Source organism: Petaurus breviceps, unplaced genomic scaffold (genome assembly GCF_028583685.1).
Source record: "Petaurus breviceps papuanus isolate PSGF00001 unplaced genomic scaffold, PetGlider_PUasm1.0 90887, whole genome shotgun sequence".
NCBI classification, from domain to species: Eukaryota; Metazoa; Chordata; class Mammalia; order Diprotodontia; family Petauridae; genus Petaurus; species Petaurus breviceps.
This window is the reverse complement of record NW_027187370.1, coordinates 1,384,240-1,406,507: the sequence shown is the minus strand read 5'-3', so window position 1 is coordinate 1,406,507 and position 22,268 is coordinate 1,384,240. Positions and strand designations below refer to the sequence as shown.

The window sequence follows — 22,268 nt, the reverse complement described above, 5'->3', positions numbered from 1 at the left end:
TTTTTTTTGCTTTTTGGAGGGCAATTGGGGTTAAGTGACTTGCCCAAGGTCACATAGCTAGTTTTTGTGTTAAGTGTCTGAAGCCGCATTTGAACTCAGGTCCTCCTGACTCCAAGGTCAGTGCTCTATTCACTGTGCCACCTAGCTGCCCCTGTTAATTTTCTTTTGCCACCAAATTTTCATGCAGAAAACAAGACCACTTCTGACTTTATCACAGAGATAATGTGACCAAGGTGAATTTTCTTATCCTTTCATCTACTGCCTTGTATCTTCTGTGGTTGGAACTGGAACCTTCAGCTATTAGTAGGACTCTTCTTTGAAATGAAGTTTGATGGACTGGGAATGTGCCAGGAGGGGTCTGACAGTCCTGCCTAAGGCCTCATGCATACCTCAGACACCTTTTACCAGGCGAGTCCTATTTTGCTCTACTGCCCTAATCAGGAATCCATGTGTATGTGAAACCCCTATACAGTGAGTGCTTTTGACTTTTTGTTTAAATCTTTTTTTTCTATTATTGCTAACTAATACCTCCCATACCCATTAAAAACCCAGAGAAAGAAAGAAGGGGAAAAAACCCCCTGCAACAAGGAAAATCAGGCAAAACAAATCTTTGCAGTGCTTATTTCCAAAAATAAAGGCCTCTGCTCTTGTGTCCCTCATTTTGTCAGGAGGGTGGGTAACATGGTTCGTCAGAGGCTTCATGTTGGATCTGGTGCTTGAGCTGAACTTTGAAGGATAATAAGAATTCTAAGAGGATGAGAACAGAAAGTTCTTTGAAGAATTATAAACTATTAACCACATTAAAGATTGCTTGAATTACTGGTAAGAGAAATGCAAATTAAAACAGGTTTTGCCTCACACCCAACAAATTAGTAAAGATGACAAAGGATGTAAATAGTCAACAAGGACTAAGGGAAGACAACCATACTTATACAATAGATGTATGATAGCTACTCTGTTGGTAGCACTAAGAATTGGTCTGGCCATTCTGGAAAGCAATTTGGAATTGTGAAAAAAGTGGCCAAATTGTCTATACTCTGACCCACAGATCACACTAACAATTCAAGCTAAATATATAATCTAAAACAAACAAAAGATCCCATGTACATCAAAATGTTCATAGCAACAGTTTCTGTGGTAGCAAAGAGGTGGAAATAAAGTAGATGCTCTTAGATTGGGGAGTAGCCAAATTATGTTATGAATGAGTTAACTGGAATATTATTGTGCTCCAAGACTGAAGAATTCAGGGAAGCATGGGAATACTTATTTGAGTGGATAGAGAGTGAAATAAGAACTAGGAAAACATCATACATAAAGATTATAGCAATGTAAGTAGAAAGAATTAAAAGACTCCTGAAACTGCAAACTGTGTAATCATAGTGACAAATCTTGGCTCTGGAGACTCACTCTTGGGCTATTTATCACACACGAGGGTAGGTTCCCCTCCCCACTGCCCACAGCATTTTATACATTTTTTAAAATTAATGCCTTTTATTTTTATATCATACTCATTTCTTAATATATGTCTCCACACAACCATAGAAAGAAGAAAACCCCAGCAATATGGCAAAACTAGCCCCCAAAATCAAGCAAATGACAGTGTATATATAGTATTCTATCCATCATCTCCCCATTTCTGCATTGATAGAAGGGAGATAGCATATATTTGGAAATAAATATGATATAAAGACAAAAGGCATCAACATAAAAGCTTTGTCTCTTTGCCTTTTTTTTTTTGGAGGGGGGAAGGCAGGGCAATTGGGGTTAAGTGACTTGCCCAAGGTCACACAGCTAGTAAGCATTAAGTGGCTGAGGCTGGATTTGAACTCAGGTCCTCCTGATTCCAGGGCTGGTGCTCTATTCACTGTGCCACCTAGCCACTCCTGAAGGATGCTTTTCTTATAGAAACTTACTGCTTGTTCAGTTAAGGCCTGTTGTGCTAAGTTAGCTGGCAAAAACTGATGCTTAACTTTTAAACCAGAAACAGAAAAGTTTATCTGTTGGAGGTTAGTTTACTATTCTCTAGAGATGGATTTGGACACTACTTGTACTGTTGGCATTACCCAATTCAAGTAGTCACCCCAGCATAATAATTTTCTTTATATAGGCTATAAGGGGAAACTTAGTTCTGTTTGACACATAGCCCCCTGAAGTACTTATACTGGAAGGAATTTGGCTTGGGTGGGCCTCTAAGTTGTATTTCTAATCCAACTCCATACTCTATGTTACTAAGAACTTTTCTGTAACAGGGTACTTAGAGAGAATTTTAGGTCTAAAAAGGGGAAAAAAAAACTTCATGGTTATCACAAGAAGTTCTGATCAGTTTTCTCTAAGGAGACTCCTTTCATTTCTTTCTGAAAGTGTCTTTGCTGTTTTGATCTTTGGAATTTGTCTTAATGCATATGATTTTCTAATCCCAGTTGGGTAAAACTTTTGGCTTTCCTTGTGTCCTAATCCTATCAGATGCTGAACTCTGTAATAATTTAATTTTTTAGCTAGACTAATTTCTCTGACACCTGTGTAGTTTTATTTGTTGTTTTGGTTGTTAATGAAGGTATCAGATTCATAAGAGCTTATTAGTTCTTTATGGCTGAATATTAAGTAAAGGTTCTTGGTTGTAGCTATGCTGGGTAACTTTGCATAAATCAGTTTTCCTTTATGAATTGGTAAAATGATGACTGCAGTGGAGCACAAAACTAGCCTGTTTTTTCTAAAGTTCTTTGAGATCTTAATGATGAATAAAATAAAGAGGTAATGTTAATGGTGTGGTCAAATATCTGAGAAGCTGATGTGTTATATACACTGCTTCGGTTGGAATGGTATCTAACATAGTAAGTAAGTATGTGGTTCTTTTAGCCACCTAATTCTAGTGTGAAGAAGTATTTTTATGCATGTTTTAATTTTATTTGCAGGTATATGAGTGGCCCAACGCTTCCAGCCATTAAAAGACAGAACCAATTGGGAGCAGGCCAAGGATGCCAATTCCGCCTCCTCCTCCACCTCCACCTGGTCCCCCTCCACCCCCCACTTTTAACCAGGTAGTATTCTGTCCACTAGAGCATTAGACTCAAAACCAAAATGCTGTTTTAAGTGTCTCTTATTTATCTACTTGTACAGCTACTAAGCATTTTGTTTCTTTTCACACATTCTTGTTAGTCATTTATCCATTCAGATCATTCCTTCAGAAATACTTATTAAGCACCTATTCAGTGAACACCTGTTAGATCTGGGATCCTTTCCCTCATTGAGCTTTCAGTTTAGTAACCATATATAATGATGACATATAGCTCTATGTGGTTTATGTACTAGAGAATTGTAAAACAAAGTACTATGTGAATTCAGAGGTCTAGTGTCCTTATCAAGAAAAGCTTTGTGTGTAGTAGGTCACATTTGCATTAAGCTTTAAACAATGGATAGAAATTTGACATAAAAAGAGAAGAACCTAAAAGGCCAACTAGTCCATGCTGTACCTGATCAGGAATCCTAACAGCATCCCTGACAAATAATCTTCCTCTTAGCTTTTCCTTGAAGCCCTTTTGTGAAGAAGTGCCCACTACAGCATCCTGTGGCAGTCCATTCCACTTTCAGTTCACTTTAATTGTATGGAAGTTTTTCCTTATGAAGTTCAAATCTATCTTCACATAACTTCTGTTACAACTTTTGCCCATTGTTTGTAGTTCTTTCTTCTAGGGCCAAGCACAATAAATCTAATCCTCCTACATGATAATTCTTTAGCTACTTGAAGACAGCTATTATGTCCTTCTAGAAGGGTGGTCTTCTAGGCCCTTGGGTTCAGCCTTTTGACTGAGTTCAGGTTTTATAGAACAAATACTTTTATTAAGGGATTTGTTCAATGAAGTTTGGATTCAGTCAAAGGGCCTCACTTGAGGACTTAAGAGGACCACATGTAGGCTCAAGGGCCCAAGTTCTCTACTCCTGTTCTAGATCTCCAGACTAAATCACGTTTCTCTGAACTGATCTGTATGTGGCACTATATTGGAGGCATTTGCCATTCTGGTCACACTCTTTTGGACATTTTTCAGGTTGTTTATGTCCTTCCTAAAATGTGGCATCCAGAATATATTCCTGATATATTCCACCCTTGACAGACCAGAGCAGGAATATCTTCTCCCCATTTGTGGACATTTTGCCAGTCTTGTTTCAGTTGAACATCCAGTTGGCTTTTTTGATTGCCATTTCACACTGTTGACTCATGTTGAACTTGTTCTACACTAAGATTCCTAGATTTTTTTTAGATAGGATGGAGTAGGAGGAAGAACTATTGTTTCACTATAAAACTATTTGTCCTACAAATATGAATGTGTCACTCTTCTAGTCATCATGAGAAAGGGGATGGGCATTCCTACTATTTGCTAATTGTTCAGTCTACCTCTTCTCTTTCCTTACTGCTTAAGTCAATTCCTGTCAAAGGTAGAGCTAGCCAAAGCTGGCATTCCCCAGATACAAAGAAAAGGGTAGGAAGCTTGTGGAATATATTGGTAAAAAGCATCGACAGCCTTGGAAATGGAGACAAAAAAGCTTAGGTTGTAAGCTCTTCTTAAAAGAGTCAAAGACCATAGCTCTTATAACTCACTTTATAGAAGTATGGAATGTTACAGTTGGATGTCAACTGGTGTGATCTCCTCATTTTACAGATGAGTAAACCTAGAGAGCTTAAATAATTTACTTAAAGTTACCCAGCTGCCTAGTAGAATATCCAAGGTCAAAAGCTAAGGCTTTTGCCTTGGAGTTCATCATTCTTTCCATTATGTACTATGACGCTATAGCTAATATTTCCTTAACATTTTAAGCTATTAAAGCTTAAAAGAGTGCTAATATTTTTGGGATACCCTGCTTAGTGCTGTAAGGTTAGCAACATACTTTATGTATGTTACTTCATTTGATCCTAACAACCCTGTAAGGTAGTTTTAGAGATGAGGAAACTGAGGATCAGTGAGGTTAAGTAACTTGTTCATGGGCATACAGCTGAGGTGGAATTTGAGAATGGGTCTTCCTGATCGAAGTCTAGTACTCTGTCTACCATGTCACGCTACTATATACCAGAAAAATGACGTTTGTTTGGAGCATTGGAATTTTTTGACCCTACTCAGCTGCATAGTCCCTACCCAGATACTATCTGAATCATCTTGGGTTTGGCTATTGCCAAGGCACTAGGGGGCCTCAGGGCAGTAGTACAAAACTCCTTCCTCCTGTGTCCCTTTTTCTTCCTTTTCTTTCTTCTCCTTCCCCTGGACCCCTAAATTTTGATTTGAGGTGATGGCCTACAATGTCCTGACTAGACCAAACAGAGGAGAAATGTGGGTGTTTGTTGGGAGAACAGTTTCTTTCTACTAGTTCATTAGAAGCTTCCAAAGATGAAGTTAGCTTTCTCCACCTCTCTAGAGGATAGTCTGAGGGGAGATGAATCAAATTGGAAGTAAATTAAGTTTAGGCTAGGTTTCAATAGGAACGATTAGGGAAAGATTTTCAGTGCCAGGAATCGAGACACCGAGGAAGGCTGTGAGATCTTCCCCCAAAATGGGTGTGTGGTCTTTAAAAGTAGAGATTAGAATCTCTTCCATAATGTGTATGCCAGTACAACCTGTAGGAGGGCATTTATCTCTTATTTATGGTGATGTTGACTTTCTGGTATGAACTCTTGTAGGCAAACACAGAACCGCCTAAGCTGAGTCGGGATGAACAACGGGGCCGTGGTGCCCTATTACAGGACATCTGCAAAGGGACTCGGCTGAAAAAAGTGACTCATATCAATGATAGGAGTGCTCCAGTCCTTGAGAGTAAGTGACAGGTTTTATCTTCCCATCTGTAGACTTCTAGCCTCCCAGGGCTGGTTCTGAAATTTATCAGTGCTGTCTTGTTTCTACTTTAATTGCTGCAAACCTGAGCTGACAGGTTTCCTTTCAGTCTCTAGTAAAGTTTTTCTTTGTCAGACTCCCATCTGCCATAGCTTTTGTACTTTTTGTACATGTTAGGGACAGATCTTTATCTTCTTCCAAAAGAGATCTCTAAATCCCCATAAACATCTCAGATTTCATAGATGTTTCCATGGGCTGCTATTGTAGGCCTGTGGGCAGATCTTCCATACCTGAATCTCCTTATTCGTTGTACCCTTTGACATCAGGAACATTTAAGAGTAATGTTACTTTGAATTGAGGGTACAAGATTAGGGAAGAATGTCTTTGATGTTCTTAAGCTTGTGGGGAGCTCCTTGCTGTAGTCAGAAATAGCCTTACTCCCTTTGCAAAGCTGGGCTTACCTTCTGTTCCTCGAATGTGGAAAATGGATATATTCTTTCTCTTGCCAGGATGTTTGCTTATTGTGGTAAGGATTGAGAAAAAGGGATTCTTTCTGAAGACTCCTCCTAGACATCAAGTAAACTTAGACTAAGTAATAACTTGGAAATGGTTGTATGTTTTGCAGAACCCAAAGGAGGAAGTGGGGGTTATGGTTCTGGAGTAAATGCCCTGCAGCCCAAGGGAGGGCTCTTCCAAGGAGGAGTGCCAAAACTCAGACCTGTTGGAACTAAGGACATTTCAGGTATCTGGTCAGTTTTTTTTCTTCCCTAGACAAAGCATATGGGGTGGCGGGGTCGAAAGTAACAAAAACAATATTATGTAGTAAATTTGTTGATATTTTCAATCAGATTGAATAAGAAACCTGAACTAAAATTTTCCTTTTTATTCTGTGTGTGAAGGAATACCAGTTATAAGGTTTAATAACTAGCCATGAACCTGTTTTTGCTGATTGTATTATTTCTGGTTTCTTTGCAGAGAACCTAGCTGGCAAGGCAGTTTTACAGGTCTCTGGTTCCCGAGCCACTGCTCCGAGGCCCCCAGTGTCCACAGTCAATAGCCGTCCCCAAGATGATTCAGACAGTAGCCGGGCATCCCCCCCAGAGCTGCCACGGATGCAGAGACCCTCTTTACCGGACTTGTCCCGGCCCAATTCCACCAGCAGTACGGGCATGAAACATAGTTCTTCTGCTCCCCCACCACCACCCCCTGGGCGCCGTGCCAACGCACCCCCTGCACCTTTGCCTATGCACAGCAACAAAGCCCTGGCCTACAACAGAGAGAAGCCTTTGCCGCCAACCCCTGGACAGAGGCCTCTCCCTGGCCGCGAAGGGCCTCCTGCTCCACCTCCAATTAAGCCACCTCCTTCCCCTGTGAATATTAGGACAGGACCAAGTGGGCATAACCAGTCTTTGGCTCCTCCTCCACCGCCTTACCGTCAGCCCCCTGGTGTCCCCAATGGGCCCTCAAGCCCCACTAATGAGTCAGCTCCTGAGCTGCCACAGAGACACAATTCTTTACATAGGAAGACAGCAGGGCTCGTTAGAGGCCTGGCACCTCCCCCACCCACTTCAGTCTCACCTTCTTTACAGAGTAGTAGACCACCTCCCCCTGCCCGAGAACCTCCCAGTCGGGGAGCAGGTAAGTGCTTTTTAAAGTTTCTTTCTCATTATGTTTACCCAGGCTTGTCTAGTGCCAGAAAAACTGAGTTAATCTAGCTTAGCTTTTGGGAAAATCATCTTGACAGTTGACTGAGAACACTTTTTGTAGAGACAATTAAAGACAGAGGTGGCATCTCCTTTAAGCAGATTAGAAGGTGAGGGGCAGACTGGACAGAATGACTATTCCGGGGGCCTCTAATTCAGGTAAGTTAAATCCCATCGTGTTGCTATTGTACTTGTACTTAGAACTCTCCATGTAACAGTTCTTAAAGGTATGGTTCATGGAAGTTGACCAAGTAATTACTGTCCTCATAAAGGACTACTCATAAAATTAGAATTATTTTATCTAGGTTAGGTTAAGTAAAAAGAGTAAGATGCTTCCTTTTAGGCTTTTAATTTCAGGTAGACATACTGTCTAAAAACCCTGTATGCTCTAGACCCTGTATCTGCAGTTTAAATGTAAGTAGGGATTGATTCATATGAAAGACCTGCATATCAGTCCAAGGTGAAGGACTAAAATTCCTGAGGAAGCTTTGTAGCTTTTTAGCTCAGTGCTTAGGCTTTTGTACCCTTTTCTCAGGTATGCTGTTTAAAAATTGTCTTTCTTTTTTATGAACTTAACAAACATGAACAAAGCAAAGATTTTCATATACGAAGAGTAGAAAAGGGAATTGTATATATAAAACCATTTCTATTATGTACAGTTTTTTTAAAAACTATCAAATTTAACACTTTGATACCAACATTGTTCTGCTTGTCTCTGCCCCTTTCTGGATTTTTTCTTTTGCTCTCTTCTGTATAATTTTTTTTTGGGGGGGGGCTTTTATAGAGGGGGGAAGGCAGAACAATTGGGGTTAAGTGACTTGCCCAAGGTCACACAGCTAGTAAATGTTAAGTGTCTGAGACCGAATTTGAACTGAGGTCCTCCTGACTCCAGGCCGGTGCTCTATTCACTGGGCCACCTAGCGACCCCTTCTGTATAATTTTTTAATGTTTTGTTGATGTTCTTTTTTTTTTCTCCCAACACTATTGCTACCCCTCCAACTTCCCCATCTCTCAAATAGAAGCCTTTTTTTGTAACCAGTAAGTATAGTCAGGCAAAATAATTCAATGCGCATTGACTCTGCCAATATATGTCTCACATCTAGTCCATGACATTTCTGTTAAGAAATGGAAAGCATGTTTCATCATCAATCTTCTAAAGGGATAACTGGTTACTGCATGGATCAGAGCTCTGAAATCTTTTTATGTGATTTTCTTCAACATTACTGTGGTCATCATGTAAATTGTTCTCCTATCTGTGCTTGCTTAACTCTGCATCACTCTATACTGGTCTTCCCAGTTTTCTCCCATAGTCATTGTTTTTTGTGGTACAATAATAATCTGTTACCTTCATATCAGTTTTTTAGGCATTCTTCAATTGATGGGCACCTAGTTTGCTACAACAAGAAGTGATGCTATAAATATTTTTATACATCTGGACCCCTTCCCTATCTCTTTGACTTTTAGGAAAAGGTTATGTGCTTAACTAATGGTATCACTGGGTTAAAGTGACCTTGGGAATAGTTCCAAATTGGTTCTAAAATAGGTAAATTCATATCCCCATCAACAGTGGATTAATGTGCCTTTCCTTCAGCAACTCTTTTAGCAGTCGTCATTTTCCTTTTCTCATCTTTGGATATTAGTAGAACTGCAGTTTTAATTTGCAATTTTTATTATTACTGATTTGCTATATTTTTCATAAAATATTTTTCAAAAGAACTGTGCTTTTTAGGGTTTTTTTTTTTTGAAGTGGCAAGTAGATAGAGTAAGGGGGCGGCCAGGTAGCACAGTAAGAACACCGGCTCCAGTGTCGGAATGACCTGGGGATCAAATCTGGGCTCAGATACTCAGCACCACAGCCAGAAATAACTGGCCATGTGACCTTGAGCAAGTTACTTAACCCCGATTGCTTTAAAAAAAAAAAAAGAAAGAAAGATAGAGTAGGGTTTTTTGTTTTCATATAGAACCTTTTGGCTAAGAAGTTGGCTATCTAGGGTGAGAAATCATCCCTTTTGCCAAAGTATAATCTCCTTGCAAACTGTCCACTTAAAGGATTTGTGTTTCCTAAATATTGGCATTGGAATAGAATTCTCCTTACTTAAAAAAGGAAAAATAATCAAGCCCCACCTATTCCCGTAATTGTTGTTCCCTCCTGCCAGGCCAACAAGATTCCATTTCCTTCCATTCTCTGTTGTCTTTTGAGTCGGGTAATATTATTTTATTTGATTTAGTTTTCTTTTGAGCCAGTGTAAAAGTGAGTTGGATAAAGTACTAGGAAGGTAGGTCCCTGTTCCTCTGCTAGTGTGCTAACCCAGCTATGCTTGTACTTGTGGGCTTGGGGATTCCTTTGTGTCTTGGTGATGGACACTAAGTTCTCTGAAATTGCAGTTGGTGATGAGTTTCTAGAACCATACCAGTCAGTGAATAAACAGTATATATTAAATGCCTACTGTGTGCCAGACACAGTGGGCACTGAGAATACAAATGTCAATTGTAAAATAACCCCAGCTCTCAAATAGCTTTACATTCTGGTAAGAAAGATAATAAATCTGCCTTTTACGGAATAAGTAGAAGGTGACTAAATGCAAAGGAAATAAATTCCGGCTAGTTTGAGATTGAGATGGGGACTTGACATTGGGGGGAGATGAAGAAAGGTTTTGTAAAGAATGTGGTTCTTGAGTTTTGTCTTAAAGGAAGAGAGGGGTTCTGTGAAGTGGAGGTGAGCAACGAATGTATTCCAGTCATGGGAGAAGACAGTGCAAAGACATGGAAACATGAATAAATTATATATATATATATATATATATATATACATACATACATACATACATACATATATATATATAGTGCATTTAAAACTAAAGTCCTTCACATACATTCTCATTTGAACCTCACAATAACCTTATGAAGTAGGTACTATAGGTATTATAATCCCCATTTTACAGATGAAGGAACTTGAGTTTCTAAGAGGTTATCCTGGGTCTCATAAGTGTCAGAAGGGAGATTTGAGTTTGTCCTATGCTGTGCTGCCTTATTTAGTAGAAGAAAGGTGATTTTCCCCCCTCTCTCTTCAAACTCCTTATTTTTTTAATAGTATTTTATTTTATTTACATGTAAAGTTTTAACATTGATTTAAAAAAAATTTTGAGTTCCAAATTTTGTTTCACCTCCCCCCTCCCTAAGATGGTAAGCAATTTAATGTAGGTTATGTATGTAGAATTATGTAAAACATTTCCATATTAGTCATGTTATAAAAGAAGAAACAGACCAAAAGGAAAAAAAACATGTTAAAAATTTTTAAAAGTGAAGATAGTATGCTTTGATCTGCATTCAGACTCTACCAGTTCTTTCTCTAGATGTTAGCAGGATTTTTCATCATAAATCCTTTGGAATTGGCTTGGATCATTGTATTGCTTAGAATACCTAAGTCATTCATGTTTGATCGTTGTATATTGTTGCTGTTACTGCATACAGTGTTCTTGTGGTTCTGCTCACTTCACTTTGCATCAGTTTATGTAAGTCTTTTCAGGTGAAGAAAGGTGATTTTTTTTTTTTTTGCTTTTTGGATGGCAATTGGGGTTGACTTGCCTAATGTCACACAGCTAGTTTTATGCTAAGTGTCTGAGGCCGGATTTGAACTCAGGTCCTCCTGACTCCAGGGCAGGTGCCCCAAAGAAAGATGATTTTAAAGGAATATTAGGTGTATGGGTTGATTTAGAAGGAAGTGATGCTCAGGTATTTGCTGTTAGAAGACAAAGAAAGGGTTCTTAGTTCATTTGATTATTATTTAACTGCAGTCTGAGGAAGAGAAATTTTTTTCAGTAATGCAGTACTATCTGTTTCTACTTCTCTCATATTAAGATTTTTTTTCCCTTGTAAAATCTGTGTTCTACAAGTTTTTTAAAAATATCAGTTCATGGCATTAAAGTTTTTTACTTTAATTAAATATTTTTACTTTACATCATCTACATTCCCCAGCATATTCCTCTCTCCCCTCTTCCCAGAGAGCCGTCCCATTTAACAGAGGAAAAAAAGTTCAACAAAATTCATTCAGCACATTAACAAAGTACAACATTATAGGCAGTGTTCCACACTCCCAGTTCCACAGCTCTGTAAAAGGAAGAAGGAAGTGCCTTTTCATAGCAAGATTAGCAATTATAATTTCACAGTATATGGTTCATATGATTTTTTGCAGTTTTCCCCCCATTTACATTATTTCTATGTTTATTGTTTCTGTGGTTCTCCTTAACATAGGGTTCTGTCTTGGACTTTGTTCTTTTCTCCTTCTATACTTGTGTACTTAGTGATCTCATCAACTCCCCTGAATTTAATTACCATTTCTATGCTGATGATTCTCTAATCTGCCTATTTTTTTTTCTTATTTTTTTGGAGGGAAGAAGGCAGGGCAATTGGGATTAAGTGACTTACCCAAGGTTACACGGCTAGTAAGTGTTAAGTGTCTAAGGCTGGATTTGAACTCAAGTCCTCCTGACTGCAGGGCTGGTGCTCTATTGACTGTGCCACCTAGCTGCCTCAAATCTACTTATCTTGCCCTAACCTCTCTGATAACCTTCAGTCTCCCATTTTCACCTGTTTTTCAGACATCTTGAACTGGATTCCAGTAGACACCTTAAACTCAATATGTCTAAAATTGAACTCGTTATCTTTCTCCCTAAAAAAATTTCTATCTCCTACTTTCCCTGTTGTGGTAGAGACCCAGGGCAACCTCTTAGAAACTCAAGTTCCTTCATCCGTAAAATGGGAATTATAATACCTATAGTACCTACTTCGTAAGGTTATTGTGAGGTTTGAATGAGAATGTATGTGAAGGATTTTGTAAGTTTTAAAATATCATCCACTCAGTCCCTCTGGCTCATAACCTAGGTGTCATCCTCAACTTCTCCCCTCCCCCCACCTGTTGCAAGGCCTGTCAATTTCACTTCTGGGATATCTCTTGAATATGCCCCCTTTCTCTCCTCTGACATTGAATTATTCTGGTACAGGCCCCCATCACTTCATGGACTCTTCAATAGACTGCTGCCTTAAGTCTCTTCCCTTTCCAGTCCATCCTTTATTCAGCCATTGAAGTAATTTTCCTAAAGCACAGGTCTAACCATGCCACCCCCTACTACGTAAACTTAGATAATTCCTTGTTGCCTTCAGGAGCTAACTCAAAATGTACTACTTGACTTTCAAAGCTCTTCATATCTTCATCTCCTCCTACTTTTCCAGTCTTCTATATCTTTCTCTCCAGCACACAGGGTCCAGTGACACTGGTCTGCCTACTGGTTCACAAACAAGACATTCCATCTCTCAACTCTGGGAATTTTCTCTGCCTATCCCTCATAACTGGATTGCTGTCCTTCCTCCTTTTTGCTTAATGCCCTCCCTGGTTTTCATCCTCAACTAAAATCCTGTCCTTTACAACATTGGTGTCAGACTTAAGTGGAAGTGAGACCACTAATCCATACATGAAGGTCTCTGTGAGCCACATATTGACTTAGTTTTAAAATGTAATGTTACCTCTGTTTTATTGTATTTTATTTTGTTAAATATTTTCCAATTACATCTTAATTTGGTTTTCCGTATTATGGAGTGTTACAAAACTTAAAAAAAATATATTTATTTACTTTTAGTTTACAGCATTCAGCTCCACAATCTGTTGAGCTCTAAATTTTCTCCCCTTTCCCCCATGGCAGCATGTAATTCAATACAGGCCCTACAGATGCTTTCATATTACACATTAGTCAGGTTATAAAAAAGAATTATAACCAATGGAATGAACAAGAAAGAAAGAATGAAACAAAACAAAATAAAAAAGAGAGAGAGCAAGTAGTTTTGCTTCAGTCTAATTTCAGACTCTAGTTCTTTCTGTGGATGTAGATAGGCCTTTCCATCATGAGTCTTTTGGAGTTGTCTTACAACCTTGCATTGCTAAAAGGAGTCCAGTCTGTCAGTTAGTTGTCACAGATATGATGTGTCTGTAATTGTGTTACATAACTTCTTGTTTGATACCTCTGTTCTATAGGAAGTCTTTCCCAACCTATCTTGATTCTAGTGCCTTCTCTCTTTTATTTATTTCCTCTTTATCTTGTATGTAGCTTATTTGTATATAGTTATTTGCTTGTTGTCTCCTCCTTTAGATTGTGAGCTCCTTGTGGACAGGTACTGGCTTTTTTCTTTTTTGCCCAGCACTGTGTGTAGATGCTTAATAAATTTTTATTGACTGACTGCTTGCTTCACTTTGCATCAGTTTCTATAAATATTTGCATGCTTAGTTATATTCTTAATCTCTTCTTTAATTGTAGTAATATTCCTTTACATTTATGTAGCTATTACCCATTTAGTGAGCTCTACTTTTTTTTTTCATTTCAAATGCTTTATTAACTTCTGATTTACATAATTTGTTTCCACCAGATTTTGAGTTACAAATTTTCTCCCCATTTTTCTACTACTCACTGCCCCAAAATAGCAGTCCTACAGGATATCCCCTTCTCCAATATGCTCTCTTCCATATATTCTCCCATACCCCTTTCGACTTTTTCATTAGGGCATGGTGGATCTCTATGCCCCAGTGCCTGTATATCTTATTTCCCAATTACGTGTAAAATAGTATTAATAAGAGCATATATATATATGTGTGTGTGTGTGTATGTATATAATATATATATATATATTTTAAACATTTGATTTTAAAACTTTGAATTCCAGATTCATTCCCTTCCTCCCTTGTCACCCACCCTTACTGGGAAGATAAGCAGTTCAGTATAGGTTGTACATGTGTAGCTAATGCAAAACATTACCATAGTAGATATATTGTAAAAGAATGACTATATTTCCCTCCTCCCTGTCCCACCTCCCACTTGTTCTATTCTCTACTTTGATCCCATACCTTTTCAAAAGTGGGTGCTTCCAGTTTCCTTCCCCCCTAGCCTGCCCTCCCTTCCATCATCCCCCCTCTCATCTCCTTCCCCCCTACTCTCCTGTAGGGTGATATACCCTATTTAGTGTGTATTTCATTCCCTCCTCAAGCCAAATTCAATGAGAATAAGGTTGACCCTTTTGCCTTCCTATTCTTCCCCCCATAGTAACCATTTTCCCTTGCCTCTTCTATATGAGATAGTTTACCCCATTCTGTCTCTCCCCATCTCCTCTCATTTTATTCCCCTCTCACCTCTTTAATTTTACCTTTTAAGTATCATCCCTTCCTATTAAATTGGTCCTGTGCCCTCTATCTACATATACCTCTAAACATATATACACACATTCATATATGTATTCATATGCCCATATACCCTTATATATAGACATATGTATATGTGTGTGTGTATATATATATGTATATATATATTTCTATTCCCTTCAACTATTTTCATACTGAGAAAAGTTTCATCAGTTACTATTGTTGTTTTTCCATGTAGGAATGTTAATAATTTGACTTTGGTAAGTTCCTTATGATTTCTTTTCCCTGTTTTACCTTCTCATGCTTCTCTTGGCTTCTTGTATCTGAGTGTCAGATTTTCTATTCAACTCTTTTTTTCATCAAGAATGCTTGAAAGTCCTCTGTTCCACTGAATGACCATATTTTCCCCTGAAACATGATACTCAGTTTTGCTGGGTAGGTGATTCTTGGTTTTAATCCCAGCTCCTTTGACCTCTGGAATATCACATTCCAAGCCCTTTGATCCCTCAGAGTAGAAGCTGCCAGATCTTGGTTTATCCTGATTGTGTTTCCACAATATTCAAATTGTTTCTCCCTGGCTGCTTGTAATATTTTCTTCTTGATCTGGAAATTTCAGAACCTGGTTATAATATTCCTAGGAGTTTTCTTTTTGGGATCTTTTTCAGGAGGTGATCAGTGGATTATTTCAACCTCTATTTTGCCCTCTGGTTCTAGAACATCAGGGAAGTTTTCCTTGAGTATTTCTTGGAGGATGATTTCTAGGTTCTTTCTTTGATCATGGCTTTCAGGTAGTCCAATAATTTTAAATGATCTCTCCTGGATCTATTTTCCAGGTCAGTGGTTTTTCCAGTGAGATATTTCACATTGCCTTCTATTCATTCATTTGTTTGGATCTGTTTAACAGCATCTTGATTTCTCATAAAGTCATTAGCTTCCATTTGCTCAAATCTAATTCTGAAGCCATGATTCTCCTCAGTGAGCTTTTGAGATTCTTTTTCCATCTGGCAAATTTGGCTTTTTAAGGCATTCTTCTCCTCATTATCTTTTTGAGCCTCTTTTGCCACTTGAGTTAGTCTATTTTTTAAGGTTTTATTTTCCTCAGTCAAGCTGTTGAGCCACATTTCGTAATTTTCTTGCATTGTTCTCATTTCTCTTCCCAATTTTTTCTCCACTTCTCTTATCTGCTTCTTAAGGTCCTCTATGGCCTGTAACCAGCTCATATTTTCCTTTGAAGCTTTTGGTGCAGGAGTTCTGACTTCATTGTCTTCCTCCTGTTCCATGCTTTAATCCTTTTTGTCCCCAAAATAAGAGTCTAATGTTGGGTCCTTCTTTTTGCTTTGTTTCCTTTGCCTGGTCATGTTGCCACTCAATCACTTGACTTTTGGCCTTTTTGCCACAGTAGGACTCTGCTACCAGACAGGGGAGCTTTGTACCAAACGCTGGGGTTTTTCTCAGCTGCCGGAGGTATTAGATGGGTGCCCTTTTTGAAGCCTCCACACTCTCTGGCAAGCTGGTCACACACCCCAGGACCTCCACCCTAAAGCGCAATCCAGATCCAAGCAAGTTAAAGCTAGAGTGATTATCCCTTAGACTGGTCGCTTGGTCCCTCTGCACTCTGCAGGCCAGGAGCTGAAGCTGCCACGTGGGGGTGGGCCATGGCTGCTCAGCAGCTTCTCACCCCAGGGGGAAAAGGCTGACGCACTCCCAACTACTGGGTCCCAAAGTCCACAGTGCACAGACCTCTCACTTTGTCCTTAGCATTTATGTGTTGATAATTCTGGATCGCCACAGTTGATGGTGATCTGGAGTCCCTCCAGCCGGGGGCTGGTCAGGCCTGCCCTGGGGCTAAAACCTCGCTAGTGGCCGGGCTCAGCTCCCAGAGTGCTGTGCTGGCCGCTTGCTGCAGGCCTGCTGGGCTGTCCTCAGTGGGAGGTTAGCCGCTCTGTGTCATTTTGTGGGTTCTGTAGCTCCAAAGTTTGTTCTGAGTCCCCTTTTACATGAATTGGGGAAGGTGGAAGCCGGAGCCGCGGGGATGACCTGCTTCTACTCTGCCATCTTGACTTGGCCAGCCTGCCGCCCGCCCCCCCCCCCCCCAGCTCTACTTTTTTCCAGTTCTTGGCTGCTACCAAAAAAAAATTCTCCTATAAGTCTTTTGGTGTATTTGAACCCTTCCGTTTTCTCTTTCTATTTCCTTCCCCTTCCTAATTATGGGATCTCTCAGTCATAGGGTATAGATATTTTAAGTACTTTATTAATTTAATTCTAAGTTGCTTTTCCAGAGTGGAAAGGAGGGAGGGAGGGAGAAAATTTGGAACTCAACATTAAAAAAGAAAAAAAATGTTAAAAGTAACAAATTATTCAAAAAAGCTGGAAATGAATATTGCAAAATTACAAAGATCAAGCTTAGCCCCAAAGAAAAGTTATGAGAAGATACTTGATCCAACTTCTTTGAGGAGGTAGGGGGGTCACAAGTGTGGAATACATATACTGTAATGGGTTTTCGTTGTTATGGATTGATTTTATTGATTTTCCCCCCTCTTCTCTTTTTATCATTTTCAAATAAAAATTCTGTTATAAGAAATGACTGGGGAAACAAGATGGATAAAGAAGAATTTTAGGTGATGTGAAATGATACAAAACATTTCCATATTAGCCATATATTTTTTTTTTTTTAGCAATCGGGGTTAAGTAACTTGCTCAAGGTTACATGGCTAGTTATTTCTGGGTGTGGTACTGAGTATCTGAGCTCGGATTTGATCCCGGTCATCCCGACACTGGAGCCTGTGCTCTTACTTGCTGTGCTACGTGGCCGCCCCTAGCCATATTTTTTTTAAAGCAAAAAAAATAAAATGGGAAAATTATACTTCCATTTGTAGTCCAGAGTTCAACAGTTCTCTCGCTGGACATGGGTAGCCTTTTTTTTTTTTTTGATGATGAGTCCTTTGGAATTATCTTGGCGCTCATAGTATTGATCAGAGTAGCCAAGTCTTTCACAGTTGATCATCATTACAACATGACTGTTATGTTTTTCCAATTCTTCTCACTTCACATCAGTTCATGTAAATCTTGCCATGTTTTTTTGAAACCACCCTCATCATTTCCCACAGCACAATACTACTCCATCACATCATATGCTACAATTTATTCTGCCCTTCCCCAATTGATGAGCATTCCCCTCAATTTTCACTTCTTTGCCACTGCAAAAAAGGGTGCTAGAAATATTTTTGTAGACATAGGTCCTTTTCCTTTTTCTTTGATCTTTTTGGGGTATAGACCAAGTAATAGTATTGTGAGATTGAAGTGTTTTATAGCCCTTTGGACCTAATTTCAGATTGTTCTCCACGGTGTTTGGAACAGTTCACTACTGTACTAACAGTTCATTAATGTACCTTTTTTTCCTCATGCCCTCCAGCATTTGTCATTTATGATAGGTGTGAGGTGATATTTCAGAATTGTTTTAATTTGCCTTTCTCTAAACAGTAGTGATTTAGAGCATTTTTTTCTATGACTATTTAGCTTTGATTCTTCAGAAAACTGCCTGTTCATATCCTTTGACCATTTATTTCAGGTATCGCTCTTATTTTTATAAGTTTAACTCAGTTCTCTGATGAGTATATATTTGAGTACTAAGGCTTTTCTCAGAGAAAGTTTCTGTAAAAATGTTGGATGTTCATTGTCTATGGTACCTTTTAGCAAAATGTAATTTCCCTGTTTGTTCCTTTTAATTGTCTGTTTTTCCTTTTTGCCTTGTTTGAGAGCATGATTGTTACCACTACCTTTTTTTACTTTAGCTGAAGCATGTTGTATCCTGCTCCAGCCTTTTAACTCTATATGTGTCTTTCTATTTCAAGTATATCTCTGGTGAACAACATTGTTGGATTCTCATTTCTAATCTTTTCTGCTTTCTACTTCTGTTTTATGGGTGAGCTCATTCCATTTACATTCACAGTTATGATTACTGTGTATTTCCTTCCATCCCATTTTCTTCTGTTTCTTCTTCTTTTTATTCTGTTCCTTTTCAAAAGTTTATTTTGCTTCTAATTACTGCCTCTCTTAATCTGTGCTCCCTTTTATCATCTCCTCCTACCTTTCTCTTTTGCTTTCCCCCTCCTATTTCCCTATTGGGTTAATCATATTTCTATACACAGCTGAATGTGTGTGTGTTTGTATTTTTCCCCCACTTTGAACCAATTCTGATCACAGTGAGGTCCAAGCAAGCATTGCCCACTTACCCCTCTCCCCATTTCCCCCTCTTCTGTAAAAGCTCTTCCTTGTGAACCACTTTTATGAGAATAAATTTTCCCCACTCTACCTCTCCCTTCCCCCCTTTTCCCAGTGCATCCCTCTTTCTCCATTTTTTTAGACCATTCCAACATAATAGACTCACATCCATGCCCTTTTCATCTTCCCACATAGGAATATAACAGTTAAAAGTTTTTATTGAGAACGTTGTGATTATGTTTAACTTTTTATATTTCCCTTGAGTCTTGTTTTTAATGTTAGATTTTCTATTCAACTCTGCTTTTTCATCAGAAATGCTTGAAAGTTCTCTATTTCATTAAATGACTATTTTTTCTCCTGGAGGATTATACTCCATTTTTTTTTTAAAGCAATTGGGGTTAAGTAACTTGCTCAAGGTTACACGGCCAGGTGTTTCTGGGTGGGTGCTAAGTGTCTGAGCCCGGATTCGATCCCCAGGTTATCCCGACACTGAAGCCGGTGCTCTCACTCGCTGTGCTACCTATCCACCCTGATTATACTCCATTTTACTGAGTAGGTTATTCTTGGTTGTCATCCTAGCTGTTCTGCCTTCTGGTCTATTGTATCCTAAGCCTTTTGCTCCCTTAATGTAGAAACTGCTGGATCTTGTGTGAATCCTGACTATAGCTCTACAATATTTGAATTGTTTCTTTCCAGCTGCTTGCAGTATTTTCTCTTAGACCTGGGAGCTCTGGACTTTGGCTGTAATATTCCTGGGAGTTTTAATGTTGGTTTCTCTTTCAGGAAGTGATCAGTAAATTCTTTCTGGTTCTGGATTATCTAATGCATCTAAGATGTTAGGGGATTTTCCTTGATAATTCCTTGAAATATACAGTGTCTAGGACCAGCTAGGTGGCACAGTGAATCCAGTGTCTAGGTTTTCATGGCTTTTGGGTAGTCCAATAATTCTTAAATGATTTCTCCTAGATCTGTTTTCCAGGTCAGTTTTTCTGATAAGGTATTTAATATTTTCCTCTATTTTTCAATTCTTTTGACTTTGTTTTATTGTTTTTTGGTATCTCATGGAGTCATTAGCTTCTGCTTTCCCAGTTCTTTTTCTTTAGTGAGATTTTGTACCTCTTTGACATTTGGCCAGTTCTGTGTTCTTCATTGACTTTTTGTACCTCCTTTTCCTATTCTGCTTTTAAAGTTCTTTTCATCAGTGAATTTTTGTGGCTCTTTTCCCATTAGACCAATTTTGTTTTTTAAGGTGTAATATTTTCTTCAATATTTTTTGTGCCTCTTTTTACTAAGCAGTTAACTCTCTTTTCATAATTTTCTTGCATTCCTCTTATTTCTTTCTCCATTTTTTTCTCTACCACTCATCTCTTTCTTTTAACTTTCCAAGTATTCTTGTTGGACTTGTGTCCAGTCTGCATTTTTCTTTGAGGCTTTGTTTAGAACTATTTTCACTTCATTGTCTTCTGAGTTTGTCTTGGTCTTTCCTGCCACCCCAATAGCTTTTCTTTGGGGGGGGGGGGGTTTCCATTTGAGAAATTTATTTAAATCAAATAGGTGCCTCATTGTCCCTAAACTTAGAAGAAGGTGTTGGGCCTCTTGGTAGTAAAGCGTGGGTTGTGCTGGCGACGCAGAACTTTGTGGGGCAGGAGGGAACCTGATTTTGGAGTTGTGAAACTGCTTGACTGCAGGCCAGTGTCATTTGCTGACAGGAATTTCTTCCACTTTCATGACCTGGATGGAGTGGGCCCGGGCACAGTGATGGGCTCCCATATCTTGGTAGCACTGAGTGACGGCACCAACAGTGGTCAGGTCCCAGTGTTCCCTGTACATGTTGTGGGTCACACTCCTGGAATTGTAATACAGCCAGATGCCAAAGTTCTTCACTCTGAGAGAGGACTTTTCAAAGACCTGTCCTCAGTATACGATTTCTGCAGAAGACTTCTTCATCTTTTTCAGCTGGGAAATGAAGTACCAGAACTGGGACTTTGCTATGACATGACTAGGAGCAAAGATCCGTATGCAATAAAGAGGCAGCACCGGGCTCTTAGGAGTGGGCAGGCAGCGCCCAACTACCTTATACTCTCTTAGGGTGCCCGAGGCCTTCATGGTGCTGCCACCTCACGCCCAGCCAACCCACAAAAGGAAGTAATGTTCTGGCATGCCACCCCAATAGCTTTTTATGGTCAAATTATTTTTGGTTGTTTGCTCATTTTTCCAGCCTCTTTATTGACTTTGGATTTCATGTTTAAAGTTGGGCTTTGCTCACCTGGAGTATAGAGAAGCAGTGTTCTAAACTTAAGACTTTTTTGTGCTGCTGTTTTCAGAGCTAGTTCTGGGAGAAAAAAAATGCCAGTGTTTGGTGCTTAAAAGGTGATATGAAACTGAGAGAAGAGGTATGGTTACTACCCTCCTGGTCTAAGCTCTGGGTCTTTACCCAGGAAGAGTCCCTGGTTGCTTGAAGCCATAAGCCCTAGTCTCCCTTTGTCTTGGAACCAAGACTAGGGCCCTTGCTACCTTGTGCCCAACCACCAGTGTTCTTCTCTACCCTGGAACTGTGACCCAGAACTGTGTATGTGCAATAGAGTTGCCAATCAGTGCCAGTAAAGGTCCCCTGTAATCTCCTTCTGACCAATTGTCCAATGCCCTTACTGTCTCTGGATTGAGAGCTTCTGAATCTGCTGCTGCAGCCACTGTTGCTTCCACTGCATATGTGGGGCCAGATAGGCTTCTGCCCTGGTGTCACAAAGTTCTCTTGCTTACCTCCTAAGTTTCCTTAGGCCATAAAAATGTCTTAACCTGAGCCTTTGTTGGCTCTGTCACTCCAAAATGTGATTTGAAGCTTTCTTTATTTTAAAGGTGTGTGGAGGGGGATGTTGAGAAAGTTCATCTGGGTTGCCGCTAATCTGCTATCTTGTTTCCTCTTTCATCAGAACATTAAATTTTATTTTATTTTATTTTTGCTTCTTTGTATGGGGGAGGACAGGGCAGTTGGGGTTAAGTGACTTGCCCAAGGTCACACGGCTAGTAAGTGTTAAGTTTCTGAGGCTGGATTTGAATTCCCATCCTCCTAACTCCAGGGCCTGGTGCTCTTCTCACTGCGCCTGCTAGCCACCCCACAACATAAATTTTTTATTGTGTTGTGGTGGGTCTTTCCATTTACATTGTTGTAGTTGTGTATATTGTTTTCTTGGCCCTGCTTCGCTTTGATCGCTTCATGTAAGACTTTTTGTCGTTTTCCATATTCATATTTTTAAATTTCTTACAGCCTATCTATTCAGGTACCACAGTTGGCTTAACCATTCCCTATTGGATAGTATCTACTTTGTGATTCTTTGCTAGCACAAAAAA

At 39.3% G+C, this 22,268-nt stretch overlaps 1 protein-coding gene across 2 annotated transcripts in view; it reads left to right on the top strand.

The window, feature by feature from the left end:
- The window catches only part of WIPF2 (WAS/WASL interacting protein family member 2), an 80,796-nt gene that overhangs the window by 40,494 nt on the left and 18,034 nt on the right, over positions 1-22,268 (top strand). For both annotated transcript variants that reach the window (XM_069074231.1, XM_069074230.1), the window contains exons 3-6: positions 2,913-3,038; positions 5,666-5,798; positions 6,442-6,558; positions 6,792-7,454. In XM_069074231.1, coding sequence (XP_068930332.1) covers positions 2,976-3,038; positions 5,666-5,798; positions 6,442-6,558; positions 6,792-7,454 — 976 coding nt within the window. In that variant the 5' untranslated portion in view covers positions 2,913-2,975. The remainder of the gene's footprint in view (positions 1-2,912; positions 3,039-5,665; positions 5,799-6,441; positions 6,559-6,791; positions 7,455-22,268) is intronic.